The sequence below is a fragment of the Phocoena phocoena genome, chromosome 2, assembly GCF_963924675.1.
Source record: "Phocoena phocoena chromosome 2, mPhoPho1.1, whole genome shotgun sequence".
NCBI lineage: Eukaryota > Metazoa > Chordata > Mammalia > Artiodactyla > Phocoenidae > Phocoena > Phocoena phocoena.
In genome coordinates, this window is record NC_089220.1 from 37,087,217 (window position 1) to 37,114,352 (window position 27,136).

Below are 27,136 nucleotides of genomic sequence, written 5' to 3' on the forward strand. Positions count from 1 at the left end.
CTTATTGTTCTTGGTTGCAATCTCAAAATGTTAAAAGCAAAGTATTATTCATGACCAAAATTTTAAAGTGATTTTCCGGAGGAAAAAAAAAGTCAAGTAAAAGCCAATATATAACTCTATTTTTAAATGCAAGAGAAGAAAAACTAAGCATCTTCACAACTAAAAATTAATAGACTAATTCTGTTACCTGTGTCACTTACTTAGAGCAACTCCGTCTCAGTATCAATACACAAAATTATCACTCAACTAAACTCTATAAAAACAGACATAGCTGAAATCAGGGCAAATGAAAATGTGATCTTAAATGATAGGTTGTTCTTTATATTCATTCACCTCCATAAATAATAATACGAATACAAACATTATTATTACCTTCTCATCTACGTCTTCTAAAGCTTTTCTGCATTCTTCCACCTGGGATTCAATCTCTGCAGGGACTATGGTGTACATTTCAGAATACTTGATTCGCAGTTTTTCCATAATATTCTCAAAAGTTAGCTTCCCTTTCTTAAGAATGCTTTGAAGCTCCTAAAAAATCAAGAGAGTTTCAAATGCTCACAGGACAGAGAAAAAGTTTAACTCTAAAAATGAAAGCAGCTTTCCAGCACATCTTTATGATTTAAATGAGCAAACTTTGCATGACAAAACCTCACTATTGATACAAGCTGATTAAGCATGAGAGATACTCAGTTTGGTCAGATGATGCTTTCTAATTTGTAAGAATTAAACTTGATATCTCTCCATAGTGTCAAACCATTGTCCTGAAAAGACATTACAACATCTCCTGCTTCTAAAGTACCTCTAGGATTTAGTTATATCTCAGTAGCAGTCTCCATCTAAAAAGCTGCAAGCAGCAAAAAGTTTCAAAGAAGTTTTATTTTATTATTAACTTGTTGCCATTTCTGCTTCTTCCTACATTATCATCACAATGATTCAAGGCCACTAAAAGCCCTGTGCTTGAAGCAGAAGTGTCTGCTTTCATGTAATTAGACAGCCCAGCACAGCTCAACTTCTTTCAAAAGGGAGGGTTCCAGTTCCTTGCAAAGAATGTGGGGTTTTAGGAGATAAAAGAAACCTGAACAAATAGTCTATTGGTCGTGGCCTAGAAACAGAATCTGATCTACGTACTCCTGCACTAATTATAAAGGAGAAACTCATTTGTTTGGGAAAGTTTCCCAAAGATCAAGTGGAAAAATACTTCTTGACTTTACTGTGGCTTTTTGGGTTTTCTTTTGTTTTTACAGTAGCTGTTGAGTAGCATTATCTGTGTTAATGGATTGAGTCACCACACTGAAGAATGATTACAATTTTGAATGACTCCCCGATGTGTCACTGCTTTCCTTTTCTTAGCCCTCAGCAGAGAACAAGTCTAGAGGAAAAGTTAAAGAATAGTGCCATTCAGAGAAAGGTAGGGTTTGAGGTACAGAGTGCTCCTCCTTTATCTAGACTTAGCCCTGAGTACAGGTCTTCATTCAGAGCTACACTTAGATGGCTTCCCCAGGAAGACTGCCTCTGTGAGGGAGAGTAAGTTTCCTTTTGCAACATTGACACCAAAAGCTCTGGTGAATAACAGCATGCAACTTTTGAACAAACTGCCAAACGTCAGTTTTGCCTGTTACCACCTAGTGGAATGAGAAGAGATTGTTTGGAAAATGACCCCTAGCCTATGCACAGATAGTGTGATATAATAAATACATTTAGCCTTCATCCCGGTTCCTGGCACAGCTTCTAAAGCCCTTGGAATTTCCTGCATAGGGGTGAAAGGAGTGTCTTTTATTATTTATAACAAGTCTTTTCCAACCATACCTGAGTTTATAGTAATGAGAAGATTCTTGGTGGTGGGGCTGGGGGGTGACAGCTTCAGGATTGGGGCTGGTGCCAGAGGAACCAACTGTGTGATTAGAGGGCTAGAACTTTCAACCCCACTTCCAGACCTCCAGAAGGGAGAAGGGCTGGAGGTTGAGTTAATCACCAACTGTCAATGACTTAATCAATCACGCCTATTAATGGAACCTCCATAAAAACCCTTAAACAAGGTTTGGAGAGCTCTGGATTGATGGACACGTCAAGGTCCATCAAGGGAGAGTGGCGCACCGAGAGAGAGCATGGAAGCTCCACATCCTTCCCCCATACATGTCTTCCACTTGGCTGTTTCTGAGTTGTATCCTTTATAATAAACCAGTAATAGTAAGTAAAGTGCCTTTCTAGTTTTCTGAGCCATTCTAGCAAATTTATAAACCTGAGGATGGGGTCGTGGGAGCTGCTGCTTTATAGCCTGTCGGTCAGAAGTACGGGTGGTGTTTCTATTTAAAGAGAAAAAAGTGAAGTTCTTTACTTGGAATCCAAATACTTAAAAAAATAGATTTCATGTCTTAAGGAAAATATGATGGAAAAGCAATTTGACTATTTTTAACCAAAAAAATTTCTTCTATGGAGGCATATGATTTTGTCTCTCTGTAATCAAGATTATTCTAGTTTATATTTACATATCAAAGTAAAATCTGTTATTTGTATTGTGTCATTTTCTATGCAATAGTTTTTTAAAGTTAACTCTTTTCTGTTTGAACATCTTTTTAAAGTTATGAAGGACAACATTTACATGAGTTTTTTGAATAAAGCATTTCTCAAAATGTTAAAAAAAAAAAAAAAAAAAGAATTATGGGTGGCATCTGAAGCAGGGGCAGACTTGTGGGACTGAGCCCTTAACCTGGGGGTCGATACTAACTCTTTATAGTTAGTGTCAGAATTGAACTGGTGTCCCAGTTGGTGTCTGGAGAGTTGGGGAATAGGTTGGTGTGGGGAAAAAAAAGCCTCACACATTTGGTGGCAAGTGCTGTGAGTAAAAACAGTTCTATCCCTCTCAGAGACTAGATATTCTATCCTATAAAGTGAGCAGTCCTACGTACTACTCAAGAGTGGTCTGAGACCCCTGTACACCAAACACACTTGAAATGTGGTTGGAAAAGGGCTCCTGGCCTACCTCCTGACCTAGTCCCAACTCTGCTCTCTGTACTCCAGCCATATTGATCTCCTGTGGCTCTGCCCACACCATGCCACAGGGCCTTTGCCCACATTTTCTTCTTCTTCTAGATTCCCTCTACACTAGCCACAGGGTTACCTCTGCTTCAAGAACTTTGGACTCAAGATTTCAGATCTGTATCAGCCACATTCACTAGTTCATTCCTCACTTACCTCAAGCTGTTCTGCCTTTTCTGGGTGGTCTTGTAATTCCATATTTTGGAAAAAGGTTGTAGTCTGCTGAAATGAATTCTTCAAAGTAATTATTTCTTTTGTAAAGGCATGTCTTTCTTGGATTTCATTCTGTATCAATTCCTTATTTTTTTGAGCCTTCTGGAAAAGCCTAAAATATAGCAGCAGAATAAAATTGTTCCTCTATCCTGCTTTTCTGTGTAATAGTTTTATTTCAACAATTAATATAATGTCTGCATAGCTCACAAAAGCTTTTTTTTCCTGAGAGAAAAGTACCAGTTTTCAATGGTTTATATACTATATATACAAACATACATCAAATTCTATCACTCCGTCAAAAAAGGGGGGATATATGTATACGTATAACTGATTCACTTTGCTGTACAGCAGAAACTAACACAACATTGTAAAGCAACTATACCCCAATAAAAATTAATTTAAAAAAAGGGAGGAAAAAAAAAACTCTCTAAAACTTTCATCCCAAAATGTCTTCTTTTCACACTTTACATTCCAATTGCCATATTTTTTTCCTTGTAATCCTTGAGTTCAATTGAACGTGACTCAGAGGTGTGAATGAAGTCATGCATGGGCCCTTGGAGTCATAGATGACGGAATTAGCCTTTCTATCCAAGCTGACCCCATTTACTGTGGATCCAGCCATCATATTATTGGAGGAGTTTAAGTAGGGAAAATCTTTCCTGAGAGCTATCTGGTAAGTATTTCTAGCTATAAAGATATTAGTAATATATCCTTTGACCTGATGATCATATTTCTTGGCATCTTCCTCAATGAAGTAATCACAGATGTACAAAGAGATTCTAGCGTAAGAATATTCATTACAGTGTTTTTATAAAAATAAAATAAATTACATATAATTTAAAGGTTCTATATTAGGGACTTGGTTAAATACATTATAGCATATCCACACGGTGAAATATTATAGTTATATTTTAAAGAACATTTAATAGCATAGGAAAATAAATATAATATGCTTATAAATGGTTCAGCAGAATATAAAACAGTATAGTACTCTGATCACAATGTTTTTAAAAGTACAGCCATAGTAAGAAAGATGAGTGATTGTTGATGAGTGGTAAAATTAAAGGTGGTTTTTATATTAATCTTTACAATTATCCACATTCTCTAAACTTCCTATAATGAACATGTATTACTAAGTTAGAAAAACAGCAAACGTTTAAAAAAATTTGAAACACCAGGATGGAAAATGTGTGCTTGTTTTAATTATCGTTAATATTAATATTTTCCAAAATAGATAACTAATGAGAACCTACTGTATAGCACAGGGAACTCTACTTAATGCTCTGCGGTGACCTAAATGGGAAGGAAATCTAAAAAGAGAGGATATGTGTATAAGTAAAGCTGATTTACTTTGCTGTACAGTAGAAACTAACACAACACTGTAAAGCAACTATACTCCAATAAAAAAATTAATTTCCATCATTTTTATACCTATCAGTGTTGACGCAACTTGATTCTGTCATATCATTTGTCATTGTTCTATAATATTTTTATATTCTAGAAATTCAATATTTTCTCAATTTTTCCTGAGTTTGTCAAGCACATTTCCTTAATAGTTTTTCATAAATCTTACTTGTGGCATCGTTCTTGCATAGACATAATCTCCTGAGATGCAGAAACAGTTCCCATAGGTCTTAAGCCTTCAGGAGTGTTCTGGATATTTTTTACGCGCTGCAGAAGTAGGGCCAGTAACAGCTGCTGCCTCTCCACATTCTCTTCATATTGGCATAAACAATCCAGCAGCTCCGAGAATTCCTCTGTGGTGGCTGCCTCTTTTGTTTTGGAAATTTCAGGGAGTTCTTCTTGAAGATTATCTAAAATAATTGCTTCTCGTTCAATCTAATTCAATAACCAAAAAAAAAAAAAAAAAAAAAAAAAACCACAGGGAGCTAAAATAAGTAAAATACACTCTTACCACTTCAGGACTCAGCAATCATAATTTTTACATACTGGCTCTTCAAAGGATTCCCAAAGCCACATCTCAGTTCAAGGTAATATTTGTCTTCCTGCAGCTGGGAGTATTATCTCTCCACTATCCCAATCCCATAGTTCCCAGCTACTGATCATGTATATGTGTGATTAAAAAGAAGTATTGCTGGGCTTTCCTGGTGGCACAGTGGTTGAGAGTCCGCCTGCCGATGCAGGGGACATGGGTTCGTGCCCCGGTCCGGGAAGATCCCGCATGCCGTGGAGTGGCTGGGCCCGTGAGCCATGGCCGCTGAGCCTGCGCGTCCGGAGACTGTGCTCCGCAACGGGAGAAGCCACAACAGTGAGAGGCCCGCGTACCGCAAAAAAAAAAAAAAATGTATTGCTGTTATGAGCTGAAGGAAATGCTACTGAATATTTTCATAATTTCTTTCTCCTTCCAATTTCAGTTGCTTTATTAAAGCAATTATTTCTCCTGACTGAGATACCCATAAGTTAGTTAGAATGAGCTCCACCAAACTGCATCCATGAAGTAGAAGAGGTTGGGCATTTTTTCTACAGGTCTCTTTTCTTTCACATCCAATGCTCAAAAAAGTAAGCCCTCAATACCCTGTCACTCACTTACACCAATGGGAAAGCAGCCCAAATTACTGGACTGCTCATGTCTTCTCAACCACAGCTAAATGCAGAACTCAGAAATACATAACCTATCAATAATAAATAAAATATCTAGAAAGTGGAGTTCTACTGGCCCTGAAACTCAGAACCGAAGCCAGAAGATCAGACCCCTCTCACTCCCTCCTCAAATCCTCTGGCGCTCTCCTCAGCAGCACTGTGCAGTTACCACATTCTGTCCCAGCATTGCCAACATTCCTGCTCTGCGTTCAGACAGTCAGCCATCCTGCAATCTCGACATTGCTGAATATCACAGAGGTCAGCTACATTTATGATATCATGCTAACTGAAACGATAAATGAGGACCTGGACGCCCAGTAAGACATGCCAGAGAGTGAGATATAAAGCCTATGAGAATTCAGGAACCCCGGCATCAGTTAAGCTCCCAGGGGGGCCCGTAGTCTGGGGCATGCCAGGGGACTTCTATAAGGTAAAGATCAAGTTGTTCAGTCTTGCACCTCTGTTGCCAAGAAAGAGGTGCGGCACTGGATGGGCCTTCTGGGATTTTGGCGGCCGGGTATGCTACACTGGTGACTATTGCTCAGATCCATTCATCAGAACGTCGCCAGTGCTGAGGAGGCAGTGCTGCAGGACCAGGCTATGGCATAAGCTACCCTGTCACTTGGGCCATAGGTTCCAGCTGGGTCCCCAATCACTAGAATCCATGAGTACATGTGTACCCAATCTACATGTGTAGATTGGCCCCTCTCCAAGAGACCCAGTTATGGAATTTGTGCTTTCCATCCCCTCAAACCTAAATTCAGTTGAACTGACGTCCTAGTTCTCAAGCAGGCAGCTACACTTCCACCGGGGAAGGGGATACAGGTTCTACTGGGTCATTTTGCAGTCCCCTCACTCCCCCACCAAAGAACCAGCATGCAAAGAAAGGAGTTGCTATGTTGACAGAGGTAACTGTCCACCTAGGGTTTCCAATATACACTGGGGTTGAAAGAACTACGTCCGTAATCCAGGACTTAATGGAGCATCTCTTGGTGCTTCCATGGCCAGCGATAACCATAAATGGGCAACTGCAGCAACCAGGATCCAGTAAGAGTAAAGTGACTAAAGGCTCTAACCTTTCCTGTGTCAGTTCTCCTATCTCCCATTCCTGTTCCCTTGGATCACTTTCCAAAATAAACCACCTGCTTACAAGCCCCTGTCTCAGGTTCTGCTCTCTCTGTACAGCTGTTAAGTCATTAGGAGGAGAACACAAGGGGGAAGAATAATTTTTTTTAGGACAATAATTTTATCCAAAAGCCAGGCAATTCTTCAAATTGTGAATGGATAAACTAACTGCTGTGCATGAGTCTGACAGACTATTACTCAGGAATAAAAAGAAATGAACTATTGATACAAGCAGCAGCATGAATGAATCTCACATGCATTATGCTTAGCGAAAAAAGGCCAAACTCAAAAGGCCACAAACTCTCCGAGTCTGTTTATATGACATTCTGAAGATGGCAAAACAGATTAATAATTGCCACAGGCTGGAGGTAATGGAAGGGGCTGACTACAAAGGGGCATATGGAACTTTCTTGGGTGGGGGAAATGTTCTAAGTCTTGATTTCATTGGTGGTCATGTGACTGCATGCACTTGTCAAAACGCAGCAAACTTTATACCAAGAAGAATGATGGCAGCCCCCAAATAAGTAAATAGTTGCCACAAAGATTATGCATTCACTCTTCAGCCCCTGGATGATTTTCCCTGGACAGGTTATAAAACTTTTAGGTTCACAGTCAGTTATAAAGTTGAGTCTAGAAAGGGAGAAGGAGCCACAGTTGTTCCAAGAGTAAACACAGAGACGGAGACGGAAAAACCTGTAAGCAGCCAAAGTAGAAACTAAAACAGGAAAGACTTTTGGACCTTGGGTACAAGGGGAAGAAGACAGCCTAACCCCTCCCATATCTTTGAAGACATGCCTTTATTCTAGCACACTGTGATCAGTGAAGCATAAAATGATGATCCTGAATAACCAGAAATGGATAATTAAATCAAGCAGATTCTGCTTAAGAAAAGAGGGAGGGAAGATTTTAGGGGGGAAGAAAACGGTAAATCAAAATTTAATTTTTGAATTTGTAAATTTAAACAAGCATTTAAGTTTTCAAAAATCTACTTACACAAAACCTTTCTTCATAAAGATACTGGATTGTTGTATTAGTACAGACGTTTTTAAAAACAGAAATTCATTTTGTCACATGTAAAATCACCAACCATGCCAACAGAATCTTGCATGTACAGGTATTTAAATGATATAATTTTTATTGAATGGATAAAAGCTATTTTAAAATCTTACAGCAACTTGGCACGTGTAAAAATCATTTAAGTTGACAGTTTAGCGGTTAAAAACAGAGTGTACATTTGAATCTTCTATCACTTATGAAGTTGAGCAAGTTAATCTCACTGTGTCTCATTTTCTTCATCTATAAAATGAGAATGATAATCTCATCCTCATAGGATTCTTGCGAGGATAAATGTAAATACAGGTAAAGTGCTTAGAACTATGCCTGACACGTGCTCATTTAAGTGCCCATTAAGTGTTAGCAGTTGTTGTTATTATTGTTATTACGTGAGAACATATTTTGTTGGTGTTATTCTTTGAAAAACACATTTTGTTAGCGGATATTGTCAAATGCTTGTATGGATAACTACAAAAATAACTACTATTAAATAACTACTAAAATATGATTGCCAGTGGGTAGAGGGCAAGAGAAAGATAATGTAATAAAATAAAAAGAACAATAATCTTAGGATTAGCCTAAACCTGGATGTGAACAAGAGCTGTCCCTCAACAAATACTAGTGCCCACTAAGTGCAAAGCCCTGTTCAGCTTCTAAAGTTACAGTGTGAGCAAAATAGATGTGGCCCCAGCCCATAGCCCCAGTTTAATCACTAGCTTGGAGGCTTGTACCAACTTAAATCTCTCAGTGCCTCAGCTTCTTCATTTAGAAAATGGTGATAATAGGTAACTCCTGAGGGCCATGCCAAGATTCAGCAGCAGCATGTGTGAACTGCCTTCTTCTTTTTTTTTTTTTGGCCACGCCTCGCAGCTTAGTTCCCTGACCAGGGATGGAACCCGGGTCCCCTGCAGTGGGAGTGTGAAGTCTTAACCACTGGACCACCAGGGAATTCCCTGAACTGCCTTCTTAGCACAGCACACAGGAACACACTACACAGAAGGACCTCAGTAAACCGTGCCACTGTGGATGGGAAAGAGCTGGAGGCTAGCGGCCCTGCTAAAAGGGCAATTTACAAAGTTCCTTGGAGTTTTAACATTCAAGAGACTATTTACTAACCAAACCCCAACAGCACCATCAAAATGATATTCATTTTCAAGAACAACAAGTTTTAAGCAGGAAAATATGATAGTGCTAAATGTTTAAATCCTAAGGCAATGTGACCTACTGCTAATCAAGTATTGATTATATTTGTCTTAAGTAAATTCAGCAGAAATTTTAACAGGGATAAGAGAGAAGGGTTTTCATTTAATGTTCTGATTTGTACCTCATTTATACCTGGTCCTTTGGAAAGATTAAAGAATACCCTAAGATATTTTTATACTATTTTAAATTTTCTTTCTAAATGTATGGGATGCCTAAGGCCTCAACCATGGTTAAATTAACATCTGTGATCGATATATATTATGGAGGTTTTCTTGGAGACAGTCTCCAGAAAGAACATCATACATATTTTTAGGTCAATACTTATTAACAATAGTAGTTAATTTCCACAGTTAACCACTGAAATTAATTTCAAAATTAACTGGTTATTATGAATATTACCTTATTCTAACCTCTAGTGTGATGGAGAGACATTTTTAAGAGGGCTTAGCTTATGTGCACGATAAAGATTTTAAAGCTCATATGAGCAAGTAGCCACTTATTTCTAAGAATTATTTGATACCAAAAAAATGCCACTGTCATGAAAGAATTAGAATCATTCTTGAACAATTCCTTGGAGATTATTTTGCTAGGACCTGACCTCTATAAACATTTACATGTTCCATGCACGTGATGTAAACAAATGGTACAGGTTGAGGACTTGTTTTATATTTTTAAAAAAATGAAAATAATAAAACAATTGAAATGACATGTGTTAGTAAACTGTACGGTTTGACTGTTGCAAATGAAGCACTTACTTCTTCATGGATAAATTTCCACTCCTGCTTCAGTTCTTCACACCACAACTCCCATTCTTTAACAGTTTCCATCAAACTCAGCCATCTCTCCCATAGAGCAGATGTGCTTCTGAGTAAACAGAAGCTGTCACTATCTGTGCACATGGGTCTCAAGTGTCTGAGGACCTGTCGTACTTTCATGAGCTCTTCTTTGGCTGACGTAAGACTTGATGCCAAGGCCTTAAGAAAGAAAAGAAAAGGAATAGGAGGGATAGAAGTTTTCTGAATTCAGAACTATCCTGAAACTTATAAACTATTTTAATCTTGAACAATTAATGTTTTAAAATCATCCATAAGTATTACATAATCCATTTTTTAGTCCTTTCGGAAGTCAATTTGAGACAGATGAGAAGCATCTATGTATTATTATATTGTACATGAATTTGGAACTATGGGGACAAATAATGACCTATAAACCAATATTTCTAAGTAAAAATGTGTTTTCCAAGGTAAATATCCTAGAAGTTCATTTTCTTATTTTAATGTAAGTCTCGTATTTTACTAGATAGCTAATTTGTACAATGCTTACTGTAATCAACCACCAACACATTATTTATATTTTTTGGTTTTGTGTTTGTTTTGTGGTAGATGATAAGCACAGATGATTTAGAATGTCCTCATCCAAATGCTAATAACATAATACCATACACTGTGACAGATGAATATATGCAAAAACTAAAATTGCTCAGTAATAGAGTATAAGAAGTAACCAGAATTTAGCATTTCTGAAAGTTGCATTAAATGCTCTGTCATTGATCCAGCGATGTCCAACAAAACAACATGCAAGGTAACGCTTTAGAAAGAATGATTAATAAGGACAGGAGCTACTGGGGAGAAGACTGTCCCGTGAACCCAAATGATTAAATTTCTCAGAACCAATGCCTCATTTTCCCCATGGCTTTTGGTTTAGGAATTTTGTTGAGTGTACAACTCAGGATGAAGATTTCTGCGGGTCATAACAGAGCCACATCCCCTGATGCCTCCACCTGCTTTCTGCCAATTTTTTGTACATAGTCTTACTGAGATTTGCAAGTTCTATTACCTTGCTCTGTTCCAAGCGCTCTAAAGCTTCTTTGTATGACATTGGCAATGGGGACATGGACTGCCCAAGAACTGTCTCCATCTGGCTGAGGTTAGTGCAAATTTTCTCTTTTATTTTTCTATAGTCTTTGTAATTTTCAAGACACCTAGTGAGACACAGTTAGAAAAAAAAAGCGATGTTAAATTTTATTTAGTAAAATAAATTCTGAACTTCCCAGAATGCATTCTGAACACTTAGTAAAAAACAGAATGTAATTCTCTTTTTGCTACTCAGTGTATTTCAACAAATATTTATTGACTACCTCCTCCTCAAAAGACCTGCATGAGACACTAGGAAGCCCCTCCGCGGGCGGAGACTGCGGGAGGCGGAGGGGGGAGCTTCGGGACCGCGGAGTGGAGCACAGCGACGGGTGCGGAGGGCAAAGCGGGGGGATTCCTGCACAGACGATCGGTGCCGACCGGCACTCACCAACCCGAGAGGCTTGTCTGCTTACCCGCCGGGGCGGGCGGGGCTGCGAGCTGAGGCTCGGGTTTCGGTTTTGGACGGAGCGCGGGGAGAGGACTGGGGTTGGCGGCTTGAGCATAGCCTGGAGGGGTTGGTGCGCCACGACTAGCCGGGAGGGAGTTCGGGGAAAAGCCTGCACCGGCCGAAGAGGCAAGAGACTTTTTCTTCCCTCTTTGTTTCCTGGCGCGCGAGGAGAGGGGTTTAAGAGCGCTGCTTAAAGGAACTCCAGAGAAGGGCGCGAGCCGCGGCTAAAAAGCGCAAACCCCAGAGACGGGCGCGAGCCTCGGCTGAGGGCGCGAGCCCCCGAGACGGGCGCGAGCCCCCGAGACGGGCGCGAGCCGCGGCGGGAAGCGCGAGCCCCCGAGACGGGCGCGAGCCGCGGCGGGAAGCGCGAGCCCCAGAGACGGGCGCGAGCCGCGGCTGAAACTGCGGAGCCCAGAGACGGGCGGGAGACGCTGGGGCTGCTGCTGCCGCCACCAGGGGGGCTGTGTGCGAGCACAGGTCACTCTCCGCGCCCCTCTTCCGCGGAGCCTGTGCAGGCCGCCACTGCCGGGTTCCCGGGATCTGGGGACAGCTTCCCGCACGGCGGGTCTCAGGCTGGTGCAGCGTCACGCCGGCCTCTGCCGCAGCGTCACGCCGCCTCTGCCGCCGCAGGCCCGCCCCGCACGCAGTGCCCCGCCTTCCCCCATCCCCCAACCCCCGGCCTGAGTGAGCCGGAGCTCCCGAATCAGCGGCTCCTTTAACCCCGTCCTGTCTGAGCAAAAAAAACAGACGCCCTCCAGCGATCAGCGCGCAGGGGCAGGGCCGGGTACAAAGCTGAGCTCCTGTGAGCTGTGAGAGCAGGGAGGAGAGGGGGAGGTCTCTCCCGGCAGCCGCGGAGGCGGCGGATTGAAGCTCCACAATCAACTTGATGTGCCCTGCATTGTGGAATACCTGAATAGACAGGGAGTGAGCCCAAATTGAAGAGGGGGAATTTAGGAGCGAGATCGGTGATTTTTTTCCCTTTTCCTCTTTTTGTGAATGTGGGCATGTATGCTTCTGTGTGAGATCTTGTCTGTATACTCTTGTTTCCACCATTTGTCCTAGGGCTCTATCCGTCCATGGGTTTTTTTTTTTAAAAAAAAAAAAAAAAATTTTTTTTTAATAATTAATTTTAATTGTAATAACTTTATTGAACTTTACCTTCGTTCTTTCTTTCTTTCTTTCCTTCCTTCCTTCCCTCCTTTAGACAACTAATCACCCCAAATTGAGGAGGTGGTCTCTGGGAGCAGGATTTATGATTTTTCCCCCTTTGCCTCTCTTTGTGAACGTGTAGGTGTATGCTTCTGTGTAAGATTTTCTCTGTATAGCTTTGCTCCCAATAGTTGTCCTAGGGCTCTATCCTTCCATGGTTTTTTAAAAAAAAAAAAAATTTTTTTTCTTTCTTAATAATTAATTTTAATTGCAATAACTTTATTGTACTTTACCTTCGTTCTTTCTTTCTTTCTTTCCTTCCTTCCTTCCCTCCTTTAGACAGCAAATCACCCCAGGTTGAGGAGGTGGTCTCTGGGAGCAGGATTTAGGATTTTTCCCCCTTTGCCTCTCTTTGTGAACGTGTATGTGTATGCTTCTGTGTAAGATTTTCTCTGTATAGCTTTGCTTCCAACATTTGTCCTAGGGCTCTATCCGTCCATGTTTTTTTTTTTAAAAAAAAAAAAATTTTTTTTTTCTTAATAATTAATTTTAATTGTAATAACTTTATTGTACTTTACCTTCGTTCTTTCTTTCTTTCCTTCCTTCCTTCCCTCCTTTAGACAGCGAATCACCCCAGGTTGAGGAGGTGGTCTCTGGGAGCAGGATTTATGATTTTTCCCACTTTGCCTCTCTTTGTGAACACGTATGTGTATGCTTCTGTGTAAGATTTTCTCTGTATAGCTTTGTTTCCAGCATTTGTCCTAGGGTTCTATCTGTTCTTTTTTTTTTTTTTTTTTTCTTTTTTTTTTTGTTCTAAATATTTTTTAGTACAATAACTATATTATACTTTATTTTATTTTTACTGTATCTTCTTTCTTTCTGTCTTTTTTCCTTCTTTCCTTCCTTCCTTCCTCCCTTCCTCCCTCCCTCCCTCCCTCCTTTCTTTCCTTCTTTGCTTCTTTCTTCCTTCCTTCCTTTCCTCCTTTCCTCCTTTCCTTCTTTCTTTCCTCAAACTTCTACTAATTCTCTCTACATTTTCTCCTTCTTTCCCTCCTACCTTCCTTCCTTCCTCCCTCCCTCCCTCCTTTCTTTCCTTCTTTGCTTCTTTCTTCCTTCCTTCCTTTCCTCCTTTCCTTCTCTCTTTCCTCAAACTTCTACTAATTCTCTCTACATTTTCTCCTTCTTTCCCTCCTTCTTTCCTTCCTTCCTCCCTCCCTCCCTCCCTCCTTTCTTTCCTTCTTTGCTTCTTTCTTCCTTCCTTCCTTTCCTCCTTTCCCTCTTTCTTTCCTCAAACTTCTAATAATTCTCTCTACATTTTCCCCTTCTTTCCCTCCTTCCTTCCTTCCTTCCTCCCTCCCTCCCTCCTTTCTCTCCTTCTTTGCTTCTTTCTTCCTTCCTTCCTTTCCTCCTTTCCTTCTTTCTTTCCTCATACTTCTAATAATTCTCTCTACTTTTCCTCCCTTTTATTCTGAGCCGTGTGGATGAAAGGCTCTTGGTGCTCCAGCCCAGGAGGCAGGGCTCTGCCTCTGAGGTAGAAGAGCCAACTTCAGGAAACTGATCAACAAGAGACCTCCCAGCTCCACATAATATTAAACGGTGGACATCTCCCAGAGACCTCCATCTTAACACCAGCACCCAGCTTCACTCAACGACCAGGAAGCCACAGTGCTGGACAACCTATGCCAAACAACTAGCAAAACAGGAACACAACCCCACCCATTAGCAGAGAGGCTGCCTAAAATCATAACAAGGCCACAGACACCCCAAAACACACCACCAGACGTGAATCTGCCCACTAGAGAGACAAGACAGAGCCTCATCCAGCACAACACAGGCACTAGTCCCCTCCACCAGGAAGCCTACACAACCCGCTGAAACAACCTTAGCCACTGGAGACAGACATCAAAAACAACGGGAACTACGAGCGTGCAGCCTGCAAAAAGGAGACCCCAAACACAGTAAGATAAGCAAAATGAGAAGACAGAAAAACACACAGCAGATGAAGGAGCAAGATAAAAACCCACCAGACCTAACAAATGAAGAGGAAATAGGCAATCTACCTGAAAAAGAATTCAGAATAATGATAGTAAGGATGATCCGAAATCTTGGAAGTAGAATAGACAAAATGCAAGAAACAGTTAACAAGGACCTAGAAGACATAAAGATGAAACAAGCAACGATGAACAACGCAATAAATGAAATTAAAAGTACTCTAGATAGGATCAATAGCAGAATAACTGAGGCAGAAGAACGGATAAGTGACCTGGAAGATAAAGTAGTGGAAATAACTACTGCAGAGCAGAATAAAGAAAAAAGAATGAAAAGAACTGAGGACAGTCTCAGAGAGCTCTGGGACAACATTAAACGCACCAACATTCGAATTATAGGGGTTCCAGAAGAAGAAGAAAAAAAGAAAGGGACTGAGAAAATATTTGAAGAGATTATAGTTGAAAACTTCCCTAATATGGGAAAGGAAATAGTTAATCAAGTCCAGGAAGCACAGAGAGTCCCATACAGGATAAATACAAGGAGAAATACGCCAAGACACATATTAATCAAACTATCAAAAATTAAATACAAAGAAAGCATATTAAAAGCAGCAAGGGAAAAACAACAAATAACACACAAGGGAATCCCCATAAGGTTAACAGCTGATCTCTCAGCAGAAACCCTACAAGCCAGAAGGGAGTGGCAGGACATACTGAAAGTGATGAAGGAGAAAAACCTGCAACCAAGACTACTCTACCCAGCAAGGATCTCATTCAGATTTGATGGAGAAATTAAAACCTTTACAGACAAGCAAAAGCTGAGAGAGTTCAGCACCACCAAACCAGCTTTACAACAAATGCTAAAGGAACTCCTCTAGATAAGAAATGCAAAAGAAGGAAACGACCTATAATAACGAACCCAAAACAATATAGAAAATGGGAATAGGAACATACATATCGATAATTACCTTAAATGTAAATGGACTAAATGCTCCCACCAAAAGACACAGATTGGCTGAATGGATACAAAAACAAGACCCTTATATATGCTGTCTACAAGAGACCCACCTCAGACCTAGAGACACATACAGACTGAAAGTAAGGGGATGGAAAAAGATATTCCATGCAAATGGAAACCAAAAGAAAGCTGGAGTAGCAATTCTCATATCAGACAAAATAGACTTTAAAATAAGGACTATTAAAAGGGATAAAGAAGGACACTACATAATGATCAAGGGATCGATCCAAGAAGAAGATATAACAATTGTAAATATTTATGCACCCAACATAGGAGCACCTCAATACGTAAGGCAAATACTAACAGCCATAAAAGGGGAAATAGACAGTAACATATTCATAGTAGGGGACTTTAACACCCCACTTTCACCCATGGACAGATCATCCAAAATGAAAATAAATAAGGAAACACAAGCTTTAAATGATACATTAAACAAGATGGACTTAATTGATATTTATAGGACACTCCATCCAAAAACAACAGATTACACATTTTTCTCAAGTGCTCATGGAACATTCTCCAGGATAGATCATATCTTGGGTCACAAATCAAGCCTTGGTAAATTTAAGAAAATTGAAATTGTATCAAGTATCTTTTCTGACCACAACGCCATGAGACTAGATATCAATTACAGGAAAAGATCTGTAAAATATACAAGCACATGGAGGCTAAACAATACACTACTTAATAATGAAGTGATCACTGAAGAAATTAAAGAGGAAATAAAAAAATACCTAGAAACAAATGACAATGGAGACACAACGACCCAAAACCTATGGGATGCAGCAAAAGCAGTTCTAAGGGGGAAGTTTATAGCAATACAAGCCCACCTTAAGAAGCAGGAAACATCTCGAATAAACAACCTAACCTTGCACCTCAAGCAATTAGAGAAAGAAGAACAAAAAAGCCCCAAAGCTAGCAGAAGGAAAGAAATCATAAAAATCAGATCAGAAATAAATGAAAAAGAAATGAAGGAAACGATAGCAAAGATCAATAAAACTAAAAGCTGGTTCTTTGAGAAGATAAACAAAATAGATAAACCACTAGCTAGACTCATCAAGAAAAAAAGGGAGAAGACTCAAATCAATAGAATTAGAAATGAGAAAGAAGACCTGCATGAGACTTTTAATGCAAACTTTAACAGGCAGATAAGACTGTTTCTAAGACACCTAAACTGGAAAACTGCATTCTTGAGCACTGCTAATAAGGTGTAAATTGGTACAACTCTTGTAGAAAACCACTTAGGCTTAAAAATGCTCATATCTTTTGATCCAACCTCTGCAATTAATCTTAAGGAATCAATCCTAACATAAGAAATTTATCCTATACCTTATAAAACCTTTTACACAGTAAAATCTTTTTACTTATTAGACTGTTAATTAAAATGGCAAAAATCAGAACACACTTTATGCTAACAAAAGATATGGTTAAGTAAGTTACAACAATCCGTTTTATAAAATATTATATAATAATTACAATTGCTTTTATATGAAGTTTTGTTACAATAAGGAAGAGTTCATTTTATAAAGTAAAAGCAGCCTATTTTTATACAGTACAATGTTGTGCTACATTAAAAAAAAACACTATGAATAAAATTATGTATACAAAATAGATACAACCTAAATCCCCCACTGAAAACAATAAAAAATTAGGTATCAAAGATATATTTTTTTAAATTCTTAAAACACAATAATAAACTGGCAAAGAATTAAGGAATATTCAGAGGCCCCAAACTATGTAAAAGTGGAAATACAGAGAAATAAGCTAAGCTCCAAGGCCAGTTTTTCACTTTGAGGACATTTGTCAAGTTTCAGTTTTGTTGACCTTCACCTGGAATGCTGGGGACAGAGGATAAAGCCCGGAGCACACCCAGGATGGATGTTTATTAGGACATCCCCTCTGTAAAGATAATTTGTAACACATATAACACAAAGACCAGCCTTCAAAATGTAGAATAAATCCCTACAAATCAATAAGAAAAAGCTAGACAACCCAATAAAAATTGTCTTGAACAGGCATTTTCCAGAAGATGAAATATGAAAGATGAAGAAATATTCACAAAAGAGGCTCAAATTCATTAACAGTAATAAAGATGCAAATTAAAACCACAATGAAGTATCACTTAACCATAAGACTGGCAAAAATTAAATCTCACAACATTAAGTGTTGGTGAGGATATGGGACAACTGGAACATTAATATGTTGCTGGTTTGAGTAGAAATGGGTAAAATCATTTGGAATTAAAAATTTAAGATGTGCATACCTTTTGACCCAGCAATCACAATCCTAGTTATACACCCAAAGGAAGCTCTTGCATTTGCAAATGTTCCTAGAAGCACTGTTTGTGAATGCAAAAACTAGAAACAACCCAAATGTTTACCAACAGCTGGGTGAGTGAATATTTTACTACAGACAAAAACATGAATAAACTTCAGGATCATAATGGTAAGCTTGAAAAAATGAAGTCACAGAAGAATACATATACATGAAAACAGGACACAAACACGTAGTAAAAGTATTTTTAAAAGCAAGGGCATGGTAAATAAAAAACAGGATAATGGTTACTTCCGAGAGGAGAAGGAAGGAGTACCCAAGAGAATTCAAAAATCATGATGTTTATCTTTGAACCTTTGGGTACAAAGGTGTTTGTTTTATCATCATTCTTTATACCATACTCAGACTTCTATAAACATTCTGTTTTAAGTACTCAATATTAAGAAAAAATGAAATAAATGCAACAGAATATTTGCCATGGTTTTCCTTAGTGATTTTTTCTTACTTTTCCATATTTTCCAAATTATTTCTAATGTGTACATGTTAATTATAAACAAATCTATATTTTGTTCTTAAAGCATTACCTTTAGAAAGAAGTACCTACCTTTCTACTTCAGCTTCCTTTACTTTGGCTGCCTCCCTCATGGCTGAGTCCTTAGAAACTAATTCCTGTAAAGTACGCTCAAGTTGTCGTTTAGCTTCTGGGCTGCATATAGTCCCCAAATTCTCGGTGAGGTCCTGGATGTCTGCTATTGTGGACTTCAGTTCCTCTTGTTTGCGGCGAGGCATCTCTATTGATTCTTCTGGATTATCAAGGTCTACTCTATGGGATGCAATGATGGCTTCAAGGGCAGTGATGATCCCCATGGCCCTGGAGACTGCTTCATTATAGCGTGCCATATTTCCACAAGCATCATTCAAGACATTCTGGTGAATGGAAGATTAAATGCCGTGATGAAAACTGTCAAACTTTTGTCATTCTTGAATTTTTGTGATACATTCATAATATGTCTCTGTGTCATAAAGAATGAGCATCTCACACTTATAGTTTAATAATATTACACTAATAGTTAAAAATGAATAAGTTTAAACTAAAAAAAAAACAAACAAAAATGAATAAGTTTTTCTTTGCATAAAGAAAATGGTTTCCAGATTTGCTAAATCTAATCTAAATTTAAAGATACATCTCATGAATCATGTCTAATGATATATGTTCCTGCTCTAGAACTCTTGTATTAGACTATGAATTACATAAAACAATTGAATATATTTAATGTATATAACCTTAAGCAATATCTGTGGGAAAAAAACTGAAAAGACCCCCCACCAAACCTCTTGTATTTTTAAATTAATGGCTCTGCCACTAACTTTAGTTTTGAGCACATCATTTAATGTCTCCAGACCTCAAGTCTTCTCACTGAAATAACAAATAGTTGAAATAAATAACTTTAGAGGTCCCTTCCAGTCCAGCTCTAAATATATCATTTTGGGGATTTATGTACATTGTTTCTGGAAACTGTATTAAAATCAAGCAGAGAATTTGTTAAGTACCAATTTAAAGAATGTATTAGGGTTCATATGACTTTATATTTCTATAGCATTTATACTTTAGCAAAATAGTTCAAATACATTATCTAACAACTCTTTGAATTAAAGAAGGGAGTTGGGCTTCCTTGGTGGCGCAGTGGTTGAGAGTCCGCCTGCTGATGCAGGGAACGTGGGTTCGTGCCCCGGTCCGGGAAGATCCCACATGCCGCAGAGCGGCTGGGCCCGTGAGCCATGGCCACTGAGCCTGTGCATCCGGAGCCTGGGCTCCGCAACAGGAGAGGCCACAACAGTGAGAGGCCCGCGTACCACAAAAAAGAAAAAAGAAGGGAGTTAACGTCCCCATTCTAGAAATTCAGTGTGACAATTCTGAAAACACAGTGAAGGGCATTATATTAAGAACAGTGTGCTTAAATGATGCCTAAGATATCTACCCTATTATTGCAGGAAAGGAGGGAGTTTGTTGTCATCGCTCTGCAACAGAGATCAGCAAACTTTTCCTGTAAAGGGTCAGACCGAATATTTTAGGTTTTGCAGGCCATACGGACTGTCACAACTACTCAGCCCTGCTGTTGTAGCAGGAAAGCAGGCATACACAAGCCAGTAAGGAATGGGCATAGCTGTGCTCCAATATAACTTTATTTACAAAGTCAGGTGCCTGGGCAAATTCGGCCCATGGGCCTTCATTTGATGCTTTAAAATCACACAGATCTCAACATGAATCCTGGTTCTGTTACTATTTCAAGACCTTGAGAAAACTGTTGATGTTTCTGAACTTCAATTTCCTTATTTTAAAACGGGGCTAGTAATAGCACCCATTTCACAGAGTTGCTATGAGGATTCAAGATAAAGTGTTCAGCACACTTCCTAGACACTGTAAGTTCTAAATAAATGTGGAGTTATTATCTTGTGTTCTTTATACCATATTTCTTCCACTACTCTCTATTATTTCTGAAAAGCAAACAAATAAAAATCACAAACTTTTTGGTTCTGAGCTCAACAGAAGCTACGAGGGATATAGAAATAAAGGTGCCAAACTCATCTTTTTCCAAACTGTAAGGAACTGTATTTAGATGCAGAATGAGTTGGGATTATAAACTGGACCTTTGAAGTTCTTTAAAATGGCTATTCTCCTGTGTAGAATATTTCTATAGAACGTGTAACTTCTTGAGAAATGTGGATATTAACTAGAGTAAAACATAAAATCATGAAATTACAACAAATACATTAACCACCTAATTAAAAAACTTACTGTGCGCGAATCAATGCTTGCGTTAAGCTGCATGTAAAGCTCTTCAATGTCATGTAATTTTGTCTCCACATCACTAGCTTCAGAAGAGTTTTCTTCTCTTTGCTTCTCAAGAACAGTCACAGCTTTAATGCTATCCATTTCTGCCTGAACTTGTTCTTGAAACATTTCACAATTAACTTTTTCATTTTGAATATGTTCAATTTGCAAATTTATAAGTAAAGGCTGTTGTAACTGAGATTTTATCTGATTTAAAACATGTAAGGAATTTTCTAGTTTGTCCTGAAAATTCTTTTCATCCATTTCTTTCGGTTGGGATTCCAGGACTATATTTTGGAGAACCTTGTATAACTTATCACTTTCTTCTGCATACAGCTTTATTTGCAGCATTTCTTTCTCTTTGAATGAGTCATCAAAGTCCTTATTTTCACTTAATTTCTTGATTATTTCATGATACAAGCACATGACTTTCCTGATTCTCTGATTCAAAATTTGAGCATTGAGCAGACTGCTTTCCGGTGGGGTGTTAGGCGTTGTTAGTAGTGCTTCAGTCCTTTTCTTAACTTGCAGATCCATAGCCCTCAATTTACCTAGTGATGCCTGATATTTGCCATATTCTGCCACAAATGTATCTAACTGCTTAATTTTTTCTTCAAGTTCCTTTTCTTTTTCAAGTATTTGGGTTTGTAATTGGTCAAGTTGGGACCAATCCCAATTTATTCCTATACAGTCAAACACTTCTTTGAGTTTCAATACTTGTAGGATACTAGATCGAATACCAGTGATTTGGTTTCTAAGACGATACAACTCCTCTTTAACATCTGGATTTATTTCTGGATTTAGTAGCAGTTCATTGTGCTGTATATGGTCAACCTCCTTCTGAAGCTCAGATGTTTTTTCATAAAATTCTCTATAAAAATTTATCTTGTGTTCTACTTCATTACATTTATTTTGAATGAATCTTTGTGTTCTGTTGACTCTAGTCTTAAGAATTTTCAATTGATCATCTAGAAATAATCTTTCAAATACACTTAGATCTTTACAGATGTTTGTTTGTTCCTGAAGATGTGTTGCGATTACACCCTCAATTTCCTGCAATTCCTTCTGAGAAATGGTCAAAGTGACATACTGATGTTCTAGTTCAGCTTCTGTGGAGGTTGTTTGCATCTTGGGAATCATCAGTGTTTCATTTCCTTGAAGTGATAGTTGAACCTTCCCTATTACCCCAACAAATTTGCTCCTTTCTTCCAAGTTAAATTCTAATTGCTGTGATCTTTGAGTTGATTTTAAAACTAGCATTTGGTATTGATTCTGCAAGTCCTGTAGGAGGTTATTTAAATCACTGCTCTCATAGGCTGTAAGGTTAGGAATATTATCTTTAACCTCTTCAACCAATGACTCCACAACCTGCTGCTTACCTAGAATGCCATCGTGCACCACCTTGCATTTTCTGATCTGTGAAAGAATATTGTCTGGGAGAAGGGAAATGGTAGGGACGAGTTCACCTAACAGATTTTTGACCCATAAGATAGCCTCTTTCATCTTGTACCTGGTCTCACACTTCTTGATCTGATTTTCCACCTCTATGTTTAATGGTTCCAACGCTTCCAATTGCTTCTGCAAATTATTTATTGCATCTTCTAAAATATTCTTTTCTTTTTCTCCCCAAATCCTCTTCATCTGAAGTTCAGCTCGCCCTCTGAACACAGAAAATCTATGCTTGATAGTCTGGAGTTCAGTGGCCAAGGCAACCATGCTTTGATTCCCTTCTTCTGGAGAGTCCAGCCTTAACTGCAGACACTGCTGCTGCTGCTGCTGCAGAGAAATTTCAAGGTCTTGGATCTTACTCATGAGAAACGTAAACTCATCATGTCCCACCACTTGCTGAGAATACTTCTTCTGGACCAGTTGTTCCATTTGCTCCCAACCATGTTCAAGTTGCTTCATCTGGCTTTCCAACAGCTTCTTATCCATGTCAGTCAGACAGTTTGATAAATTTTCCCATTCGATTTTCAACTTGCTTAAAGAATCTTTCTCTTTTTCTATTGATGCCAGTAATTTTTTAATTTTGTCCGTATGGGTTGCACTGTCCAGTGGTCCCCTAGCAAAAGAAGAAAAATGGAGCTGATTAATATTTATTATACATCAACATGAGGTTAGCTGTCATTAAAAGAAATTAATTCTGCTTTGAATTCACAGAAGAGAAGATCAGGTTGTCTGTAAGAACACTCTGTCCTTAAAATAAAAATCAGAATCTTGTTTACTGTAGCTCTCAATTAATGTGTGACAATGTAGAAAGCTTGTCTATAAAATGAGTATCATAAAAATGCAGAAGCACAGGAAGGGAGTGAAAAGTGAAGGGAAGAATGTATGTAAAAGTACTCTGTCACCTGTAAAGTACTTGTACAAAGTTAGGCTAGGACTAAGCTAAATTACAACATCCAACCCCTTTGTTATCATCTTACCAACAATAATGATAAAGATATTGACTAAGAAGGTACAATCATCAGGCTAACCTTTTAAATATAAAATTGTTTCCTCAAAGGATGTCACTGAAAGTGAACCCCATTTAGGCAAAAGTATAAAATAAAACTTTTTAATAATGAGAAAATGTTTACAAGTTATGACTATATCTACAATCTTCAGCCATCATTTTCAAAGCCAAAAGGAGTACATACATGTAAAAAGAAACCATTACAATACATATATATTCCTTATGTTCCAAACTATTTAAACCAAGTATGTTAATATTAAACAATTGTATTGGGCTTCCCTGGTGGCGCAGTGGTTGAGAGTCCACCTGCCGATGCAGGGGACACGGGTTCGTGCCCCGGTCTGGGAAGCTCCCACGTGCCGCGGAGCGGCTGCGCCCGTGAGCCATGGCTGCTGAGCCTGCGCATCCGGAGCCTGTTGCTCCGCAGCGGGAGAGGCCACGACAGTGAGAGGCCCGCGTACCGCAAAAAAAAAAAAAAAAAATTGTATTGATAACGTTTCTGCCCCCCTCCCATAGTTTAGAATCATCTCTTGGCAAAAAAAATGCTAAATTCCATAGAACTTAAACTTATTTTGCAGATATTTATAGAGTGAGTTAATAGTTTAATAAATTAATTTTTAAAATTAATATAGTTTAATTGTAAAATTAATATGAATATTTTTTGCATGAAACCAACAGAATTTTCTTCAATGGTTTCCATATGAAATTAATTTCCACACTGTAGTATTAAAATCATATTCTTTAATAGTATAAACTCTTAACACCCTGGGCCTGTCCAAGGCAGTGGAGCCTATGGCTGAACACAAAGAATGCACATGCTAAATTCTTATACTTACACTTTTAGACTTTCCTTTTCTGTCAACAAGGCTTTCATCGAGGATTCAACTGCCACGAGGTGTTCCTGAAAATCTTTAAGGAGACAGTATTGGCTCTCTTTCTTTTTCTTCAAAGTAGTAAGTGCCTGAAGCAGATTGTCCAAGTGCTGCACTGAATACCTTTCACTGTGGGGAAACAAGGCACTTGTTTCTGCTTTCTTAAGATATTCAATTTGTTCCAGTGGTTCAATGGCTGCTTTCTTTGCTTCCAACTGGGTACATAATTCCTAAAAACAAGTCAAGGAAATCAATAAATATACACTCACTCATTCACTCATTAATTAACTCATTTATTTTTTTCCCTTTGCTCTTTCCTTTCAGTAACACATTCTATCCCAAGAAGATGTTTTACATATTTCATTTGCACACAGAGAAACTAAGGTCCTGACATTTAAAAGATTTTTTTTTACTAGAGTCATGTTAAAATGTAGACTAACACTCACCATTGGTCTAATGTTTAATAGTAAATTGGTCACCCTATTGTGTTAAAAGATTCTACAATGTCTAAAGAAGATTCATCTTTTTATTAGTTACATGCATCCCCTCTCTTTCCTGTTTTAGATACATGTTTACTGTTATGTAAACTTAGCTAAAATTGTAAGGGTCATTTTAAAAAACATGGTAATGTATTGGACTTTTAGATGCCTTTCCATAGCTATGTAAACGCAGCTGTAAAAACAAAGAAGGAGTATCCCATAATGCTGATAATCAGAAAAAATAAAAGGAATTTGTCAGAATCAGGAAAATACATAGGACTAAGAAAAGGAATGATGGCCAGTCAGAATCTCCAAATTTTCTTACTGAATAAGTAAGATTTTAGGAACTTTGTGAAAGAGGAGACTAATGTTCATTAAACTTTTACACTTCTTAAATGGAAAGATTTATACAACTTACTGATTAGTACATAATTATATAGTTACCAAACTGATCATCAGGCAAAGGTTAAATAAGACTTTTCATTCTGTGGAAGCAATTTTTTGGTAATTAAAATATATCGTATTGTACTAGATAAATGATGCAATCATGTTGTCAGTATTTTTCTTGTTTCCATACCTCTATCTCTTTTAATTGTTCATTTCTTAACATAACATCTAATTCTAAAGGTTGATTTTGCAGCTCATTGACTTTCTGCTCATCTTCAGTGGTTTTCATGCTTTCTTGAACATCAGGAGAAAGTTGTTTTGACAAAACCATTTCCACAGCTGAATTCTGAAAACATAAAAAGATTAATTGCTGAATAGTTTACCTTTCAAATAAATAATTTTTTATTTTTCTTGATGAAATAATTCCAGTTTCTTCTATTTACTCAGATTAAAGACTTTTCACAAGTATATCTGGCCACTACCAAAGAGGATTTCTCCATGCAATATTTAATGCTAATATTGGTATCCCAAGAAAAATGAAACTTTTTTGACAAGACAGTATAGCATCTGGCATTGCTCAGTTATATACTGAGGAATATCTACAGTCTTAAAGAAAGAAAACGGATATGGAAAAAGCAAAAGTTCCAAAGTTTATACTTAGTATTCACCATAATGCAGAGGGCTGGGCAAATGGTAGGCACTCAATGGTACCCACTGGTAGTTTAAAATAGTAAGTGGAGAGATGAAGGAAACACCAAAGTACCAAAATTTCATCATATTAAAAATGTTATGCCTAGAGACTTCCTGGCAGTGGTTAAGATTTTGCTTTCCAATGCAGGAGGTACGGGTTCGATCCCTGGTCGGGGAACTAAGATCCCACATGCCTCGCCAAAAAAAACAAAACATAAAAAAAAAAAAAAAACAGAAGCAATATTGTAACAAATTCAATAAAGACTTAAAAAAAAAAACGGTCCACATCAAATAATCTTTACAAAAAAAAAGGGAATTTCCTTCTTAAAAATAAATGTTATGCCTTAAATTACGTAAAGGCAAGAATTCCAATTCTGGGTATGGCAGGTTATATGTGGGGTAATCTGATCTTTTCTGAAAGCTCTAAGAAATTGAGGTTCTCAATAGGTTATGTAGAGATGCCATTTCAACTCATTTATTCATTCTTTCAGCAAATATTTGTTGAGCACTTACCTACAACAGGCACTTTATCAGTAATTTTAAAAGATTTCCCATGATTTTGCTAAGGTATTAGTTTTTATTTTCAGGTTACTTTATAAGTGAAATACCATTTAATTTTGCCATATACTTTCATGTCAGTAAAAATCTTTGAGGTATCAAGTCTGTGAATAAAATGTGTCCACATATCCAAACAAGGTAGAAATTGCTGTTTTAGTAGTAGATAGCAAATACACTACTAGATAGTAATATAAGGTGTTAACAATAGGGGAAACTGGGTAAGGGGTATATGAGAACTATCTGTACTATCTTTGCAAGCTTTCTGTCAATGTGAAACTATTCTAAAATTAGAGTTCATTTAAATAAAACAGATACTGTCTGGAGCTCCATCAATACTAACTGGTAAGAAAATTCAGCTGACCAGTGTTACTGGTTTTGAAGTATTTACTTGGCACTTAGCACAAGTCACTTCTTCTACAAGGCTGCAAATAATTGAAATGATTTTTCAAATTTCCTCCATTTCCAATTTGTTCGTGCAAACTATGGTTAAAATCTCCATGGAAGGCAGCATCTTGGGTGGGGGCGGGGGGTAGGAGACCCAGGAAGGCTGTGAGAGGAAAGGACAGAGGTGCTACACCACAGATTTCATTGGTCCATGGGTACTCTATGCCATGAACTGCAATTCTATGAGGTGGACACCTGCCTCCTTTTAATCTGATGGCTACTGTTGCTTACAGCACCCAACAAATCCACCTGCAGGGCAAGCGCTCCTGCGCTAAAGGCATAGATACTAAACCCAGGAAAACTTTACTTCTTATCAATAATTTATTAGGAATTCAGAGCCCTGGTCTCTCTTACCTGATGGACTGGTCACTTAAGGACTAGCCACATTCATAAC

General features: G+C 38.3%; 1 protein-coding gene across 2 annotated transcripts in view; it reads right to left on the minus strand.

The window, feature by feature from the left end:
* The window catches only part of SYNE2 (spectrin repeat containing nuclear envelope protein 2), a 281,501-nt gene that overhangs the window by 133,762 nt on the left and 120,603 nt on the right, over positions 1-27,136 (minus strand). For both annotated transcript variants that reach the window (XM_065871886.1, XM_065871885.1), the window contains exons 45-53: positions 25,241-25,396; positions 24,149-24,414; positions 20,822-22,919; positions 18,629-18,951; positions 11,068-11,212; positions 9,987-10,205; positions 4,823-5,088; positions 3,193-3,361; positions 373-528 (exon numbers count right to left, since the gene is read on the minus strand). In XM_065871886.1, the coding sequence (XP_065727958.1) occupies positions 373-528; positions 3,193-3,361; positions 4,823-5,088; positions 9,987-10,205; positions 11,068-11,212; positions 18,629-18,951; positions 20,822-22,919; positions 24,149-24,414; positions 25,241-25,396 (3,798 nt within the window). The remainder of the gene's footprint in view (positions 1-372; positions 529-3,192; positions 3,362-4,822; positions 5,089-9,986; positions 10,206-11,067; positions 11,213-18,628; positions 18,952-20,821; positions 22,920-24,148; positions 24,415-25,240; positions 25,397-27,136) is intronic.